The sequence below is a fragment of the Hyperolius riggenbachi genome, chromosome 6, assembly GCF_040937935.1.
Source record: "Hyperolius riggenbachi isolate aHypRig1 chromosome 6, aHypRig1.pri, whole genome shotgun sequence".
NCBI lineage: Eukaryota > Metazoa > Chordata > Amphibia > Anura > Hyperoliidae > Hyperolius > Hyperolius riggenbachi.
The window spans coordinates 203,253,468-203,273,398 of record NC_090651.1 but is presented as its reverse complement, the minus strand read 5'-3'; the positions used below and the strand labels follow the sequence as shown (position 1 = coordinate 203,273,398).

Here is a 19,931-nt window from a genome sequence, read left to right as displayed (position 1 = left end):
TGAACAGTATCATTTCAATAGTAGGTTTATTTTAACAGTGGCAGATAGCACATCAAAAGGAAAATCGAAAAAATAACCTTAAATAAAAGATAGCAACTGATTTGCATTTCATTGAGTGAAATAAGTTTTTGAACCCCTACCAACCATTAAGAGTTCTGGCTCCCACAGAGTGGTTAGACACTTCTACTCAATTAGTCACCCTCATTAAGGACACCTGTCTTAACTAGTCACCTGTATAAAAGACACCTGTCCACAGAATCAATTAATCAAGCAGACTCCAAACTCTCCAACATGGGAAAGACCAAAGAACTGTCCAAGGATGTCAGAGACAAAATTGTAGTCCTGCACAAGGCTGGAATGGGCTACAAAACCATTAGCAAGAAGCTGGGAGAGAAGGTGACAACTGTTGGTGCGATTGTTCGAAAATGGAAGGAGCACAAAATGACCATCAATCGACCTCGCTCTGGGGCTCCACGCAAGATCTCACCTCGTGGGGTGTCAATGGTTCTGAGAAAGGTGAAAAAGCATCCTAGAACTACACAGGAGGAGTTAGTGAATGACCTCAAATTAGCAGGGACCACAGTCACCAAGAAAACCATTGGAAACACATTACACCGCAATGGATTAAAATCCTGCAGGGCTCGCAAGGTCCCCCTGCTCAAGAAGGCACATGTGCAGGCCCGTCTGTAGTTTGCCAATGAACACCTGAATGATTCTGAGTGACTGGGAGAAGGTGCTGTGGTCTGATGAGACCAAAATAGAGCTCTTTGGCATTAACTCAACTCGCTGTGTTTGGAGGAAGAAAAATGCTGCCTATGACCCCCAAAACACCATCCCCACCGTCAAGCATGGGGGTGGAAACATTTTGCTTTGGGGGTGTTTTTCTGCTAAGGGCACAGGACAACTTAATCGCATTAACGGGAAAATGGACGGAGCCATGTATTGTGAAATCCTGAACGACAACCTCCTTCCCTCTGCCAGGAAACTGAAAATGGGTCGTGGATGGGTGTTCCAGCACGACAATGACCCAAAACATACAGCAAAGGCAACAAAGGAGTGGCTCAAGAAGAAGCACATTAAGGTCATGGAGTGGCCTAGTCAGTCTCCGGACCTTAATCCAATAGAAAACCTATGGAGGGAGCTCAAGCTCAGAGTTGCACAGAGACAGCCTCGAAACCTTAGGGATTTAGAGATGATCTGCAAAGAGGAGTGGACCAACATTTCTCCTAAAATGTGTGCAAACTTGGTCATCAATTACAAGAAACGTTTGACCTCTGTGCTTGCAAACAAGGGTTTTTTCACTAACTATTAAGTCTTTTATTGTTAGAAGGTTCAAAAACGTATTTCACTCAATGAAATGCAAATCAGTTGCTATCTTTTATTTAAGGTTATTTTTTCGATTTTCCTTTTGATGTGCTATCTGCCACTGTTAAAATAAACCTACCATTGAAATGATACTGTTCTGAGACTTTTCATTTCTTTGTCATTTGACAAACTTACAAAATCAGTGAGGGGTCAAACAATTATTTCCTCCACTGTAGGTATTATTATTATTTTATTATGTTAGCATCCTGCAATGTAGTGTATCTTTGAGATGGGTAAACTTTGCTTTTCTACTATTAATAACTACTATTAATAATTGTTGTTCAACTGCTTCAGGGTCTATTGATCACCAGATCTTTCAGGATAAGGAACTTGATACCTCATTTCTTCCTGTGCCTCAAATCTAGCCTCTCTGTGTGCCCCATACTTCATTATACCCCTTTATTTTGTGACTCCCTACTGTTTTCCTTTCTGCTCTTTATACCTTATTACTCTCTGTAACTCATTATATTTAATATTTGTTATGCCTTCTTATATACCTCCATGGCTCTTTAGTAGTTATAGTTTCTGTCCGTCATGCCTATTTTTTTATATTATTATTCCTAAAGAGACTCTGTAACGGAAAAAGTCCCCAGCGCTGGACCTTCCCGAAACTACAGCCGACAATTTGTCGTGCTGTAGCGCCTGCAATATTTACCTTCCCCAGCTCCAGCGCAGGCCCAGTAGCGGCTCCCCGATGGGATCAGGTGGAAATTAGCCAATCCCAGTCAGGTTCGCTCTACTGCGCAGATGGCTAGCCCGCCGTTCGGGGGCTTCTAGCGCTGCCACCATGGGACAAAGGAGGACGGAGGAAGCCTCGTTAGAATCCAGAGGCTTCCCCCTCCCGAGGTAAGTACCTCACAGGCAGGGCCGGAGCTACCATAGGAAAAAATGGGCAATTGCCTCAGGGCCCCAGAGCCTGTAGGGGCCCCCAAGGTGTCACTCCCCCATCTTAACTGTTGCTCCCCAGGGACTCTGCAGAGTCTGTTAAGTTGGGAGTTGATTGGGGGAGGGTCAGTAGCCAGCTCAGGGGCCCAGGAGGGAAATTTGGCTGCAACAAAGCACCTCTAATGACGCTTTTTGGTCGGGGGGTGTCTGTTGGGGGGCCTCCAGGCTAATTTTGCCCTAGGGCCCAATTGTTACTTGAACCGGCCTTGCTCACCGGGGACTTTTTTTTTTTTTTGTTACAGATTCTTTTTAAGTACATCATCCTTCTCTATGTCTTATGTAGCCATATACCACATTATAACTCAGTGTTTTCCATTTCTCATGCCTTATTTCCAGCAGGGGCCTGTCTTGTGTCTTATTTCTCTGTGTGCTTGTGTATGTCACACCCTTTTTTTAATCTTATTTTTATTTTAGTGTATCTCGTACTTCGTTATGCTTCGCTCCTCATACTTTGTCTTATGCTTATTTGTAGCTCTTAGTTCATTCTTCCTGTCTGTATGTCATCCCTCTGTGTTTATTGGCTTTGACCTCAACCTGCTCTGTGCCTTTTGACTGTCTGACTGGATAGCTGTCTGGACTGTGCACTTCAGCCCATTAAACTTGTCTGTTTTGCTCCTAATGACTCCTTCTACCGGTCTGCTTTGTGCCTCATGGCTGGTTCTGCTCTGTGGCTCATGTTATCCTCGTTGACTTGTTATATCTTATCCTTCTTTATACCTCAAGCCTTCAGTGCTATCTGTAAGTAATCCTCCTCCATGCCTTATGCCAGATTATAGTTCGGTCCTTTCAGTTCTCTCTGCAGTTTTCTCCTTTTCTGGCTATTTCTTTCATCTGTACTGTGCTTCAGCAGACAAAATATGCTAGTTCAGAGTAAAATATGATGTAGCTCTGAAGTTACACAGCTGTTATTGCTGTGCAGTGGGTCCACTGCATGAAGATGGCAGTTTAAAATCAAATATTTTTTTCTTTTCCTATCTGCCTGCAGATCTGCTTTTGGCTGATTGAGAACGGTTTTAGCGTGCTCATAGCAGCTTGTGACACATTCCGAGCCGGGGCGGTGGAGCAATTGCGCACACACACAAGACGCCTTAATTCCTTACACCCTCCTGAGGCACACAAAGGCCGGACCATGGTGCAACTCTATGAGAAGGGGTATGGCAAAGACGCGGCCGGCATTGCCATGGAGGCCATATCATATGGTAAGTTTGTACATGCTGCTCATGTTTCCTTATTGTTAAAGTACACTTGATCTGAGAGGGATGTGGAGGTGAAAACATTCATTTTTTTAAACAATACCAGTTGCCTGGCAATTATACTGATCTATTGGGCTTCAGTAGTGTCTGTATCACACAGCGGGAACAAGCATGCTGCTAATCCAGTTAGACTTCAGTCAGAACCACCTGATCTGCATGCTTGTTCAGGGTATAAGGCTATAAATATTGGAGTAACAGCAGGACAGCCAGACAATTTGCATGGTTTAAAAGGTAATAATTATGTCAGCCTCCATAGCCCTCTCAGTTCAAGTGTCCTTTACTTACCAGAATTACCAAATAACTACCATTATAATAAAAGTGACATTGTATTGTAGTACTATGATATAGTGGCCATAAATCTTGGCAATTACATAAATGTTGTTTTGAAATCTGCTGCTTCAGCATAATTAAATTTTTTTTTTTACATTTTCATATTTCTGTGGCATACTGAAAAACTAAAACACTGCATAAATTTAGTTTGCCAAGAAGAGCCTTTGAAACTTATGAACAGAGTCGATGGTTACTATTAACCCTTTTTCTTCATAACTCCTGCAGTTTGGTCTGACATGCTGCATATCAGCTACATTGCCAAATTGGGGGTTAATAAGTGGCTTCTTTGCTTCCTTTTTTGGCCCAAGGCCATTGTCCAAAAGTTAACTGTGTGTGCTGATGCATTCCTGCCCACCTGCTGCCAATACTGAGAAAGCTGTGCGATGGTGGCAACCCAATTATGATTCCTCAGGAGGAGATGATTTGGTGCTTGCTAGACACTTTTGGACGCCTCGAAGCCTTATTCCTCAAATTGAACCTCTGATCTTGAAGTTCTTGATGATCCAGTAAATTACTCTTTCAGGTGTAGTAGTCTGGGCATCAATTTCCTTAGTTTGTGAGGCTATTTTTATGCAAAGCGATGGTGGCTGCATGCATAACTTTGGTGGTGGTAGCCATTGCTTACAGAAGAAGAAAATGATTTCAAACACATCTGCTCCTCTTTTATAGCAGTAAGTATGCTCTTATAATTTAGTTATGATGATAGCGTGATCTCCGCTGTACATGTTCACAGATTGTGATAATGATTTGACTTTTGAAGCAAAGTTAGCTGATTATTTTGTTAAAGGATACCTTGCCGCTAAATAAAAATTAAAACCGGGGAGCAGGTATGTGCACCAGCTGTCCTCGTGCCCACCGCCTCCCCCCCCCCCCCCCCCCATTCTTCTCTGTCCCCCTTCGTTAAGTTTTAATAGCCCCTAGAAGCTACTTCTGGGCCGGGAGAATCGGTAATCAGTGCACAGGCACAGCCCGGCAACACGCGTCCTTGATCGAGCGGGCGGGAATAATAATAAAAATATTAATAAATATAAAATAGTGAATAAGTAACATAGATCTGTATGAGGCTTAAGTTGCTGTTTAAACCCAGACTGAAAACCCACCTGTGCAGTTTGGCATTTGCAGAAATATAATTTTGTTCTGTTAACATTTCAACCTACTACCAATTACTGAATCTGACTGAGGCTAAGCGCTTTGAGTCCTATGGGAGAAAAGCGGTATAGAAATGTTGTTATTTGTTAAAGGCTTGAATGATTGTAAATGGAGGCAATGGCAGGAGATTCGCACTAAATGCTAAACAGTGTTACGCATACTGGTCCGGTCTAGGGAGGTGAGTGTAACCCAGGAGTGGCGAAGTAAACCAATATTCTGAATTCTTTGCAAGTGGTTCTCCATTTGCCTTGTTTTTAGATGGTTTTTAAGATTCTGAACTGTTAGCTAACTTTGAGCACAAGCTTAAAAAGTTAAATATGTATTTTAAAAACGTATTGACTAGATTCATGCATAGTATTGGTGATTATTATACGGTAACTGCTCAGACCCCTATTTCTCTTTCGTTTGCAGAACTTGTAGATCCAATCGACGCACACGAGCAGCCAAAGGTCAGCAAACAGCCAGAAGATAGGCGATGGATTAAGATTGTAACTTTTGTATTGTAGCATCGGGAGGATATGGCTTTAACTAAAGGTAGCCATACACTGGTCGATTTGCCATCAGATTCGACCAACAGACAGATCCCTATCTGATCGAATCTGATCAGAAAGGGATTGTATGGCTACCTTTACTGCAAACAGATTGTGAAACGATTTCAGCCTGAAACCGTTCACAATCTGTTGTGGTGGTGGTGGTGCTGCCGCCGCTCCCCCCGCCCGCATACATTACCTGCTCCGCCGGCGCGAGTCCCGGGTCTCCGCTCTTCTTCTCCGCTCTGGTCTGGTCTGGTCTCCGGCATGCTTCCCTTCTTCCTGTCTGGGGGAAGTTTAAACAGTAGAGCGCCTTCTACTGTTTAAACTTCCTGCCGGGACAGGAAGAAGGGAAGCATGCCGGAGACCAGACCAGAGCAGAGAAGAAGAGCGGAGACCCGGGACTCGCACCGGCGGAGCAGGTAATGTATTGCAGCTCTGTTGCGTCGGGCACTCGAACGCCACTAGCGATGCGCTCTTTACCCGCGGGCGATCGACTGTTATTTTCCGCACGGCGGGATCGGACGGAATAGATCGAAATTCGTCGTGTAGCGCGAACGATTGGCAGCAGATTGGATCCCAGTGATCGAATCTGCTGTCGAAACGGCGCAAATCGGGCCAGTGTATGGCCAGCTTAAGGGCTGACTACTGGCTCGATATGCATGAGCCTTATTTTTTTTCTCTGTGATGCTACAATAAAACGTCTTAATCCATTACTAACCCTTTGGCTGTATGCAGCCTTTTTGCTTTTGTTGTAGCTGATCATCTTAAAGAGAAACACTGGCCTAGAATTGAACTTTATCCCAATCAGTAGCTGATATCCCCTTTTACATGAGAAATCTATTCCTTTTCACAAACAGACCATCAGGGGGCGCTGTATGGCTGATATTGTAGTGAAACCCCTCCCACAAAGAAATTTTGAGTACATACTCTTGGCAGTTTCCTGTCTGTCTTGTGGTAAATAGCTGTTTACAGCTGTTTCCAACTGCCAAAACAGCAAGCAGCAGCTACATCACTTGCCAGCAGTAAAAATGTCACCATGTGATAAATGTCAGAATATAAATCAGGGATTTAAAATATTTTACAATGGGCAAACACTGACTAAATCATTTATACATAATTATTGTAAAAATGAAGCACTTTTTTTATTACATTATTTTCACTGGAGTTCCTCTTTAATACAGTGAACAAGGATTGTTATGTTACAGTGAACTTTTTGTTCAGCAATGAATAAATATGCATTTAAAGGGACTCCGAGCAGTGCAGACACTATGGAAAGATGCATATCATTTTAAAGCTCTCTTTCTCCTCCTTCCAATGATATATAAACCGCCGCCCTACGCCTTTTAGTTTTCGCTATTTTCGCGATTGAAATTGCCACGGCCGCGATTTCGATCGTGAAAATAGAGAAAACTAAAAGGCGTAGGGCGACGTTTTAGGTGTCGCCAGAAAGGGGAGAAAGACAGCTTTAAAATGATATCCATCTTTCCATAGTTACATTGTATTACACAGGGCGACTTTTTCTGCTGAATGGAGCTGCTGACTTTGAGAAAAAGTCGCCCTGTGTAATACAATGTAACTATAGAAAGATGAATATCATTTTAAAGCTCTCTTTCTCCTCTTTCTGACGACACCTAAATCGTCGCCCTACGCCTTTTAGTTTTCTCTATTTTTGTGATCGAAATCTCGGCCACAGCAATTTCAATCGCGAAAATAGCGAAAAACTAAAAGGCGTAGGGCGGCGGTTTATATATCATTGGAAGGAGGAGAAAGAGAGCTTTAAAATGATATGCATCTTCCCATAGTTTCTGCACTGCTCGGAGCCCCTTTAATTACCCCACCCAAAATCAAAATACCATGTGAATTGCCACCACAAAAAATTAGGGAATTAAGAAAATAAAATTAAAAAGATAAAAACGCAGATTTAGCAAGCTCAGTATCTGACACTACCAAAGCTTTTGATCATAATAGTGAACACTTAGCTATGTTGCTTTGTTGGGGTTTTGTTGTTTCCACTGATGGTATTTTTTAAATGCAAGTACCACAAAGTATCCACAAGTACTTTTATTTTTTGAATCCCTTCCTTTATAGCCTGCAGTTGTTGTCCCACCTGTCCCCTGACCTGCTCACCAGAAATGTAAGAATTTCTTTAATTAGTTTGTGATTGACAGGAAGGTCAAGTAAGAAATATTCCAGGGCTGTGGAGTCGGTCCAAAAATCCACCAACTCCGACTCCTCAGTTTAGGATTCCTCCGACTCCTCGACTCAGACTCCTATAATTTGCATATTACAATTTTGTTGATTGACAGTATGTAACGTGAAGTTCGTCTCTTAACTGCCAACGCTTAGGAAATTTACAAGACAACTGAAGTGAGAAGGATATGTAGACTACTATATTTATTCCCTTTAGACTAAAAAGTCCTTGGTAAGAGTACTTGTAAAAGGTACAAACCGGAACAAAGAACATCTATCAGGCCCTAGGCAATGTAACCGTGGGTACATGTAAGAATGATGTGCAGGTACTCTGCAGGGGAATGAGGGGATTCTTCCTCTATTACACATTCTTCATGTACAATCTGAACCAGGTTTATGGGTGATAGACAACACCTCTGTTTAATGTGCACAACATTCTCAGTGCATTCCCTGCAGCTCTGTGGGGAGTGCATATGTAGAGTATAGTACTACTGTGTAACAAAGTAAGCCTGAGACAGATGAAAGTTTTATACATACCTGGGGCTTCCTCCAGCCCCCTTCAGGCTAATCAGTCCCTCGCTGTCCTCCTCCGCCACCTGGATCTTCTGTTATGAGTCCAGGTACTTGAGCCAGTCTGGGGTAGTGCACATGCACACACTCCGCCGCCGGAGCGTACTACACCTGCGCGGCACTATTGCGCAGGTGCAGAATGCTCCTGGCTGTGGAAGCGGCACGTAGCCAGACAGTGCTAACTGGCTGAATTACCAGGACTCATAGCAGAAGATCCAGTTGGTGGAGGTGGACAGCGTGGGACTGATTAGCCTGAAGGGGGCTGGAAGAAGCCCTAGGTATGTATAAAAAAAAATTGTTTTCATCCGTCTCAGGTACCCTTTAATTTGTAGTCACCAAACCAAATTTTAACAACATATCAAATTATTTGATTTCATGAGCAAAGAGAGTGCATACATTTGCATAAACCAGCATCAACGCAGAATTATTTTCATCTCATTGACCATCTCTATTAGTGACACGGCTACACATTAGGCTTTATTCTTACAGCATAGATGTTATTTAGTATATATAAGAGATTCCTGTGTACACATCATATATACAGTCACAATCAGATATGTATATCTAAATTTAAAAATACGGGGACTGCTTTATTGAAGCAGCATAAGTAACTAATTTTGATTGGTTTATTTCATTTTTGTGGACTAAGCACAGCTATTACTGTATATATACTGTATATATACCTTATTTTTTAATGACTATCTGAGAAATAGAACATTTTATCATATTTTCTATTTTAATTACAGTTACAAATTCATCAGGGCCCTTTCACACCAGAGGGATTTTTCGGCGTTTTAACGCCACGGCCGAAGTTGGCGTTTTGCTAGGTAAAAGAAAGTCCATAGACTTTCATTTTACCTTTCACATCTAACTCGGCGTTTTGGAGCGTTGCGTTTCAACGCTCCCGGGAGCTTTTTCAGGGCTGTTTACAGCCGAAGTTGGCTGTTGGCGTTTCAATGATAGTCAACGGAAAACGCCAACTTCAGCGTTTTCAAAGCGTTTTCAAAGCGTTTTACAGCTAACTTGTTCACTTATTTTTATAGAAGAAAAAAAAAGGACGTTTTCATATGAGCTGTAAAACTCTTTCAAAACGCTTTGAAAACGCTATGTATTGGCGTTAAGCAAAAGGCTGACTTTCAGCCTTTTCTACTGCAGCCTCTCGTGTGAAAGAGCCCTTAGGAGTCGGAGTCGGTGCATTTTTTCCCGACTCCGACTCCAGGCACCCAAAATTGCTCCGACTCCAGGCACCCAAAATTGCTCCGACTCCACGACTCCGACTCCACAGCCCTGAAATATTCAATGACAGTTTGAAAAAACATATGCACAACAGTCTGGAACACTTGACAGCAAAAGAAGGAACTGAGTGTTGTCAAAATTTGAGGATTTTGGTTTCCAAAAAAGATAACTGTATTTTTTGTGCTTGGCCAGTTCACTCCTTTGTGGTTACATAATTACATAGTTATTTGGGTTGAAAAAAGACATACGTCCATCGAGTTCAACCAGAAAACAAAGTACAACGCCGGCCTGCTTCCTCACATTTCCCTGTTGATCCAGAGGAAGGCGAAAAACCCTTACAAGGCATTAAGGAGGTTGCCTCCTTAGAATACTCAGTATGTGTAGTATAGTGGCACTCACAAATGTAAAGCATCTAATCAGTATAGGGATATAGTAAAAAGTACTTATCTCCCATAAAATCACACACAGTTGTACATAGACGTTATCTATTAACCACTGTTTTGTGGGACTTTGGCTGTTGAATTTCTAAAAAGCGGGGAAGGAAACGCCAGCCTTTGAGTGCCTCTGTGTCACTTCTGCCTCTTGGATAAGATAAACAAGAAGCAAAAGCAATGCATTAGAAAATGATTGCAGCCAACCAGACACAGACCTACACATCGGTTGCTTGAAGAAATGGATCTCATGCTTCTTAATTAACTCTCCCCTTAAGGTGGATTTTAGTAGGATAAATTAAATGATTAGCTTGTGATACTTGCTAATAATCTTATTCTGCGTTATTGTGTAAAACCTTTTTGAATGGTGGAGTCTGATTCACTTTGACCTATTTTTCTCACCCATCTAGCACGAAACCAAAGTTTCGATGTGGTATTGGTGGACACAGCTGGCCGTATGCAGGACAATGCACCTCTGATGACCGCACTGGCCAAGCTGATCGCTGTTAATATGCCAGACCTTGTGCTATTTGTTGGAGAGGCACTGGTCGGCAATGAGGCTGTGGACCAGCTGGTAAGTACATACCGTTTCTTCAATATGAGCTAAAGGAGGGATCTGTCCATGCATATATATGATACTGATCCTTTATTCTGCTGTGCTATTGGTACTGCATAGTATTTTTTTCCTTTGCCATAAAATTATGATGCTAACTGAAATAATACTAATAAAAAAAAAAAAAAAAAGTCCTTTAACCATTTGCTACCAATTATCAGTTTTAATACAGTGCAATGATAATTTTCCCTGTAAATGCTCCATATTACATTGGTGCTCAGATACTTGCTGCGAACGGACTGCTGGCTTTAAAACTGCTTCAGAACCTGTCGTAACTTCACAGGTGGCTTCCACAGTTAGGAGAGCACTCAATCAGCATTCTCCAAGTCATATACGAGCATATACAGAGGCGCTATTCGTGACCTTGAGACTATACTGTGTACTCCTATTTGTTTATTGCCTGAGGAAGCGAGAACATACCTGTGAAACGCGTTGCACTGTTTGTTTTGGAGTATATTAATAAACCTGTTGTCATAAAACTGACGGTATCTTGTCTGCTTCGGGAAGGCGAGTCCACTACCACCTCCTGAGGGATTTTAAGCCTTTTAGAACCTTTCAGGCCCGGTTCACATTAGCGGTCGCCGTGCCGGAGCCGGACCACATGCGGAACGGACGGAACGGACGCACGGCATAGCAATGAAAGTCTACGCGTCCGTTCACATGCGTCCGTTTCGTCCGGACCGGACTCCGGCATAAGATCCAACATGCGCTATTTTTTGGTCCGGCTCCTCCGGCAGACGTATCCGGAGCGGAGCCGGACTGTTGCATCTGGCCAATACAAAGCAATGAGAACCGGAGAGCGCACAACACACTGGCTATAAAAACCGGACGTTCTACCCCACTTCCTATGCTTTTTCTAGTGGCCATTTTGGATGGGGACCACATGGGCCCAGCGTTCACAGAGTGGAGCAGCAGGGATTTCATGCTGGAGCTCTTTGGCAGCAACATGTCTGATGATATGTCTGATAACGAGGAGGTGAGGCCTTCTCCCCACATAGTACTAGGTGAACAACAGGAAGGAGAGAATTCCCAGGTACGAGTAAAAAATGACTGGATCCATGGTCCCAACTGCAGTCTCTGTATCCACGGATGGTCTCCACACGTCCACCTGTCTCCAACAATGACCCCAGAGCTTCTGCTGACCTCCCAGACCCCAGGTATTTACAGGTTGTTATCTCTTTAAGAAACCGGATCCGGACCGCAACCGTGTTCATACCGCACGGAAAACGGATGCAAATGGACCGGATCCGGACCTGATCCGGATAGGAACCGTACGGATTAGGTCCGGTCCGGATCCGGTGCGGTCCGGACATCCGTTCCGGTTTTTACAAAACCGCAAGTGTGAACCGGGCCTCATCCTGCTGGCGCCTCTGTTCACTCTTACATCATATCATATACGAGCAAGTTCTGTTTTCTCCCATGTCTTTGTGTAAAAAGCATCTCTTACTCTGGGACACCTCTCTTACTCTGCTTTTCTTTTTAAGAAGCAATATAAACAGTACAACCAAACAGTTGTGTAAAGCAAAACACGAAATAGACTTGCATTGACAATCAAGAATTTTCACCAGATACAGATACACAAAAGTTTACTTTCGTAAGTGAAATGAGCCACTAGGCTGAACTGAACAAAAATAACAGTATAGTAATGATGATTATTAACCTCCTTAGCGGTAACCCCGAGCTGAGCTCGGGGTAAGCCGCCTCTGAGGATATCTCAGCCCCTGATGGGGCGATTTAAATGCGGTAAAGTGCTGTACGCGCAGCTAGCAGTTTGCTAGCCACGCGTACAGCTTGATCGGCGGCGCGGCGATCGGCCGCACGCAGCGGCGGAAGAGGGCCCCCGCCAGAGCCCTGCGCTGCCCGGACCAATCACTCCCGGGCAGCGCAAAGGGCTGGATCGAGTGCGCCTGACGTCAGGACATCGGCTGACGTCCATGACGTCATTCCGATTGTCGCCATGGCAACAGGAGAAGCCAAACAGGCGATCGCGTTCTATACGCAATCTCCGGTTTGCTGTTGTTGCCGGCGCCGATCGAACTAGTGGGACACATGCGCCCTCTAGTGGTGTTTCATGTAGCTACCGCTCGGGTAGCTACATGAAACAGAAAAAAAATTACAAAAAATGTGTAATGCAGCCTCCTTGGCGAAAAAATTGAACCGCCAAGGAGGTTAATATCTCTGAGGATGTACTGCGGCTGCGCATTGTGGCTGCTCACAAGTCGGGAAAGGGCTACAATGCCATTTCTAAATGTTTTCAAGTTCCAGTAGCTACAGTGTGGTGTGTGTAATTATTTTTATTTTATTTTTTTCATTTTATGCCAACACTCAGAGTTATAATGTAAGATCATGTGGTATGTTTCTCCTTCTTGCAGGTGAAGTTTAACAAAGCACTAGCTGACCATTCTATGGCAGAGAAACCGCGGCTCATTGATGGCATTGTGCTCACCAAATTTGATACAATCGATGATAAGGTAACATTTTTTTTTTTTTTTAAATTAGACCCAACCATACCATCCTTTCAAAACTGGTGTACATGTTAAATACGTGTTTCCACGTGTGTGCACTAGCACACGCTAATATATATTTTATATTCTCCTTTATCACACCTTTTATTCACAAATGGCTTAAAACATATGCTTCATGTTGCTTGTGCAGTGACTCAGTAAGTCTGTTAGGCCCCGTCATAGTAGTGCATTGTGAAAAAGATTTCAGTTAAAATGTGTCAAGTGTGAAAGGTGCCATAGGAAAACTTGGGCATTACTTTAAAAAATCAGTTGACCTTTCAGTTATAACTGAGAGCAACTGATTAAGTGTAAACGGGGCCTTACCCTCTATACACTAAACATGAGTCGGGACAATGAACCACTACAGACTCACCTCCCGACCCCAATTAAAGAGCACTTGATATTGCGGGCTTGTGAAAAGTCCTTCTCTTACTGTTTAATCCACTTTCATGGTCTGAATGTCCTTTCCCATAGCTCTCTCCTAATATTCCTGGGATTCAAACTCGTACTAAGGCACTCTGAACAAGGCTCTATGTTTGTATAACAGTTCAAGTAATCAGTGCTTGATGACTATAGTCATATATACATATGGTGTATGAGGTTTTTGCGTTGTATCAAACATACACTTACCACTTGTCCTCCTGGATGCCCCCTTAAAGTGCTGTCAACTCGCGTGTCCTGGTGTTGTTATGACCCGCAAGCCTATCCGTCTCTGTTCACTCCATGTCGTCTACGGAGGAACCGCCTTGTCTGCATCTTCAACGTTACTGCAGTAACCGCGGTGCTTGAATGCGCAACACGGAGGTCCCTTTAATTGAGGTCAGGAGGTGAGTCTGTTGTGGTTAATTGTCCCGACTCATGTTTAGTGTATAGAGGGTCCCAGATTTACTGAGTGCTGGCACAGATGTGCCATACTGGTTTTAAAGGGGTAGCACAGTTTTTGGGACTGTCACTGCACAAGCAGCATGAAGCATATGTTTTAAGAGAACCCGAGGTGGGTTCTAAGAATCCTATTAGCACACAGAGGCTGGGTCAGCATATAATGCCCATCTTCTGTTGCTATTCTGTCTCCCCCCCCCCCCCCCCCCCCTGCGCTCTGCTGTCCCCCATAAATTACACAGCCGTGCTAGCGACATTGCTAGCAGGCTGTTTACATCTGCACTGCCATTCAGCGCCGTGTGATTTATGGGGGACAGCAGAGCGCAGGGGGGGCCTGGAGGGAGACAGTATAGCAACAAAGGCTGGGCATTATATGCAGACCCAGCCTCTGTGTGCTAATAGGATTCTTAGAACCCGCCTCGGGTTCTCTTTAAGCTATTTTTGGATAAAAGGTTTGATACATTTTCTATATATTCGGACATTTTTGCATATTATTATATTATTTTTTTGTGGTATACGTGTTACTTGGCATTAGGATTGAATATTCCTTGATCCCTACAATTACTAAGAATGCAAACGTCCAGTGCCCACACAGCCACTTGGCCAGTATGGTCTGCGCCTGCGAAGTACACTCCTAGTGACGTCAGCGGAAACGAGGACGCACCCGTGCAGGTGCAGTGGATTTTGAGACATTAAAGTCACAAATTCCGGAAGTGAATCGGCATCGGTGACTTGGCTGTGCAGGCACGGGACGTCTGCAGGGGACTGTTAAAAGCCCCAGGTAAGTTCAACTCTTTTTCCTCCTACCCCCCTTACAGTACTCCTTTAAGGGCTGACTCATACAGAAAGATCACAGCAGGCAATACTTAAAAACTTAATTTTGAGAGTTTTCACCTTAAAATTAAAAAAAATATGTAATTCCGACAGAGCAGTTTCTTTGGCGCCAAAGAAACTGTGCCAAGGGCATTTCCTTCAACGTGAGTACCTTGAAGAAGTGGTGGGCAACTTTTTTAAACTAGCATTAAATACTAACTGACAAGACCTGCTGAAAACCTAGAGGTGGATGGGTGTCATGGGATGTTCTTATGTGGTCAGTGCCAATTTGTTGAAAAAAGAGAGCTGTGTTTTACAATTCTACTGGTACCAGTGATTTTGAGGTTAGATACTTTAATTGCTGCACTAGTTGGGTTTTAAGCCACATATGCAGGGCATTTAGAATCTGGTTGCTGTGCATCTTAATTTCTTCTTTATGATGTCACTATTGTCTGTTACCTACACTCTGTTCCTCTTGCAGGTGGGTGCTGCCATCTCCATGACTTACATCACCGGACAGCCAATTGTGTTTGTAGGCACGGGGCAAACATACTGCGACCTGCGTAGCCTGAATGCCAAGGCCGTGGTTGCTGCGCTGATGAAGGCTTAACATCTTCTCCAGCAGTTATATTGCCATTAGAGTGTTGCAATCTTCTTGGCTTTTCCCCCAGCGCTATCATGTTTACGGTAAAGAGAGTAATGTTTGTCGCTGCTGAGCAACCCCCATCAATCAACACTTAGTAGTGAAAGTCATTGAGACACTAATTGAAGCTTGCATGCAAATTGTTTCCATCAAAATCATCAGGAAGTGCATTTGATTCACCCAGTTTCAAGCTACATATACTGTAGTTTGCATTGAATTTGCATGCAAGCCAGAATTATTAGCATCTCATTGACCATCTCTAGCACTCGGTTATCACTCAGCTGCTATATTGCAGGTCCAAGCAATCAGTGCTACCCAACTGCAGAGCAATTTAAGTCTGTGAATGCTCTGCCAGCATCTGGAGAGCTGCTGGTTGTTTGTACTTGTTCCTTAAAGGAATCCTTAAAAGAAAATGGAGCAATTATTGCCGACTCTCCTTTTAAAGTGCCACTTATCTGGCTGCTATCTTGATCCTCTGCCTCTATTATTTTCTGATTTGCTAACCTAGAACAAGTACACAGATTGAGTGTTCTGGCTTTCCCTGACTCCAGTAGCTGCATTCTATAGATCAGTGTAACTGCAAGACAGTTGGAAAGTTTAAAGGAAATAAAGGTGGAAGCCTCCATATTCCTTTCAGTTCAAGTAATCGTGTTAATGAACAGTTTGTGTTTGTAAACGAACACTGCTGCTTCAGAGGCCACTATCAATAGATTTGTGTGAGCAGTTGTATTTTACTTTTTTATGATGCAAGCTTGTCATCCATCACTGCTGACCTGAAACCAGCCTCCAGTATACAAGAAGATTCTTGTCATTTGCTGAATGTTTGTCAAGAGTTGGAGCTTCTGTAAGCTGTAAAGCAGTGATGAGGAAGACAACCCTTGAACCAAAGGCTGTAACAACAGGTATGGCCAGCTCACTTACAATATATGATAGGATTCCTTTAAGCTGCACGTAATTGGCAAACTGAATAGTGGCCATGACTTCTCTAACTTAAAGCGGAATATAACCCTGCATTTCAACTTGGCTCTAAAATATTATTTACAGCATATTATATGCAAAAAGCATTTTTTTTTTTTACTAGACCAGCATTGGAAGGGTTTAACACAGACGTTTCAAGTTCCGTGGAGAGATATGCAGAAGTTCAGATTGTTACATTCTATGTATCTATTGATAAACAGTTACACACTCTTTGGCAGTCCTCCAAGCTCCTTCTCAGTCAGAGAGAGGAGTCACATTAAACACTTAGATACATTTCTGTAAACAAAATGTATCTCTTTTCAGCTTCGGATGCGTCTGCAGAAATCTAAAGGAACTTTAAAGCCCTGTGTAACCCTTCCAATGCTGGTCTAGTAAAAAAAAAATGCTGGTTGCATATAATATACTGTAAATAATGTTTTAGAGCAAAGTTGAAATGCAGGGTTATATTCCGCTTTAAGAGCCCTTTTAGTGTTCCTTGGGGAATATACAGACCAGTCAAAGCACCTCTGTTGTCAACAGTGTTATGCTACCTTGTATGTAGTGAGCAAGGGAGTAGGGAACCAGGTTGACCAGCTATGGGCCTCCGTTCAGTTTCAACTAATGATTTTCCCTTGATTCAAAAATAAAAGCATCTGCAGTATAACAAAACCACTTATGAATTTAACTCTAAAGTAACAGCTTACAGGCCCTGTGACACTATAGATTCATTTTATTTCTCCCCATTGACTGTCATCAAACTTCTACACTGGTACCTGAATACTGAACACCACAGACGCTCTGTTTAAAATCTTTGTATTGTCTGTCTCTGGAGATGTTTTAAGGTGGTCACACACCATACAATTTTTTAAATATCTGTTCAGTTTAAGAATTTTAATCAATTTTTCTGACTGATTGTAACATTTCAAAAATATGACCAATGTACCACACACCTATGTTCAATCTTTCCCCAATTATGATAAAAGTGATTGGAAACTCTGAGAAAATTGCAAGGGTGTGTATATTAATAAGTTGACAATCTAACACACACCATACAATCTTTAGAAAGATTGAAGAAAAATATCTGGCATTCCGGGTCGATAAAAATCGAAGAAAACGGGAAATCCGATCGGATTTTTCAGTCGAATGAAAAAAAAAACATTCAATTTTTTTTTTTGGGGAGATCTGATCGTTTTTATCGAATTACCGTAAAATCGGATCATTTTATTGTATCGTGTGTGGCCACCTTTATACAGATCTAGATTGATGGCTTATTTGCTGCTGTTGCGCCTGAAATAGATGATGTACGGCACAGCGTAGTTACTGGTCTAGTCAGTTGTTTTGTTTTTCTTTTTTTTACTTGTCAGTACATGTTATTCAGTAACAAGTGGTTTGTAACTTTATACTTGCCAGAGATGCTAGTCTCATAAAATTCAGTTGATGCAGTATGTGCCTGCATTTTTACAAATCTAGTGTCCTGTATGATCTGTAATGTTATCTACAATTTCTAGTGTTTACTGCTGCTTGAACGCGGTGCTTCAAGTAGCCTTGTTAAACTCCAGGTGCTTTTCAGTGCGCCCTAAGAACTCTAGATCCCAGAAAAGATAACTTAGACTTGGAGCCCTGTTCTGCCCCTTCTAATCATCCACTGCGCAGGGCTGCCAGCTGAGGTGGTTTCATTGGTCTGTGGACAGCAGGAAGAGGCAGAGCTCATCGTGGCCTTGTATTCCATTTCACACACATTCAGGGCTGACCTCTTAGTACAGAGGAAGGAATGTGAGATAAAGTGAAAAAAATTTAAAAATACATATACTTGCAGACATTCTATGATATTTGCAGCAGTGTCTGTTTACAAATTCTATTGCCGCAAGTTAACATTAGCCTACTTGTTGCAGCTGTACTCCCACCCTGAGACGGAGGCTGCGGTGGCTTTCTGGATGCACCACTGCAGTACTAGCCATACTTCAAGCACTGTCAGCCTCCTCTGTATTGGGAGAATTGGTTTGTTTTTATTTTAACATCAGGCTCTTGCCTCTATCTATAAACACGTTAGGCATAAACTATTAAAAGCCTCTTTCAGTTTTGGGTTAAAGCCTTTTCTGCGAATTTACTGCTGTCTGTCTTCACTGGGAAATTTTGTCCTCATTTCTTGTCCTAACGGCCTTGTTGTTTTTTTAATGTGGATTCTTGTGGTTATGGGGCAGGAAATGAAAAGTCGCAATATAACTTTTATGAGGTAAACTTCATCCCCACTGTACAAGACATTTTATTTTATCATCCGTTTTATTGGAGTATTTATCCATACAAAACAGTTCTTCTAAAAGATAAAAAGAACACATCTCTGCACATCTCAATAAGAAACATTTTATTTAACAGCTCTGAAGCATAAAAAGCAACGTCTAACATCCTCAAATTAAGGCCTCTGTATGCCCATTAATTTCCTATATAGTGTGAAGTCTGTAGAGGTTCTCCACCAGCATAAAAATCCTTGTCCGTTTATCCATATGGCCATTAAACATATGTATGGATCGATCTGGTGACTTCCCATTTTATTCAACTACAATATTAAAGTATAGCAGATTATGAATAATAGCGTATAGCTAAATGTATTTATATAAACAGACGTTATACTAAACTAAGCTAAAATTCATCATCCACACAAACTTAAAAAAAAAATAAAAAAAAAATCTTCCACATGATAGAATCAAGAAATTGCCAGCAAAACTGTGATAGGAATAGATTGGCAAAAACATTAAGAGGGTACAGTTCTAAAATCACCCACACTGCTGCTATTAAATGCCTCTAAATACAGCTGAAAGTCTAAATATCATCTTAATTTGGGGACAGCAGCAGGGCCTTGGCCATTGATATATTTATTTGGAAGTAAACATTTTCATGTAACAAAGCTTATCCAATCTGTCTCAAATTTTTGTGCAATCTGGTAATACCAAAACTTTGTGTCAATGAACCTTGTCTCCCAAAACCATTAAGCATAAAGGTGGCCATTAACGATGTTGTCTCACGGACAATCAATCGATATCAATCATCGTTATGCCCACTAACGGCTGACAGTCTTTGACACAACCGATCATATCCGATTTGATCACAACAATGATTGGAAACTATAGATCATCTGTGGGATTATACTGTCAATGGCCACCCCCTAAAGGAGATGAACAGACAGCAATAAAGACGTATAATAGGTTTTAATTTCTTTCTTCACCATACAATGCTAAAATAATTTGTGCTGGAGGTGGGATAAGTGCACTTTGGTAGGTACACTTCTGTGTACATGTGTTCTGGCACCTGTTGGGAAACAGAAGGCCTCACCTATGTACATTGGTTTTTCAGTTCTTTGCTGTTTGTGTTCTACGTTCTAACTAGGGATGGTTGAGATACTTATCATTCCAACTTGATGCAGGATTATGCAGCTCTTGTATGCAAATTTATGTGGCTTGAAAATGCACCAATCGAATTCTGCCAAGGTGGAACTTGATTGGGGCATTTGCATACACATTGTGCA

General features: G+C 42.3%; 1 protein-coding gene across 1 annotated transcript in view; it reads left to right on the top strand.

Annotated features, from left to right (window-relative positions):
• The window catches only part of SRPRA (SRP receptor subunit alpha), a 52,344-nt gene extending 35,525 nt beyond the window's left edge, over positions 1 to 16,819 (top strand). The window contains exons 8-11 of the mRNA XM_068240315.1: positions 3,296 to 3,509; positions 10,413 to 10,576; positions 12,988 to 13,086; positions 15,293 to 16,819. Of these exons, the coding sequence (XP_068096416.1) occupies positions 3,296 to 3,509; positions 10,413 to 10,576; positions 12,988 to 13,086; positions 15,293 to 15,421 (606 nt within the window). The 3' untranslated portion in view covers positions 15,422 to 16,819. The remainder of the gene's footprint in view (positions 1 to 3,295; positions 3,510 to 10,412; positions 10,577 to 12,987; positions 13,087 to 15,292) is intronic.
• The last annotated feature ends 3,112 nt before the right edge of the window (positions 16,820 to 19,931 follow it).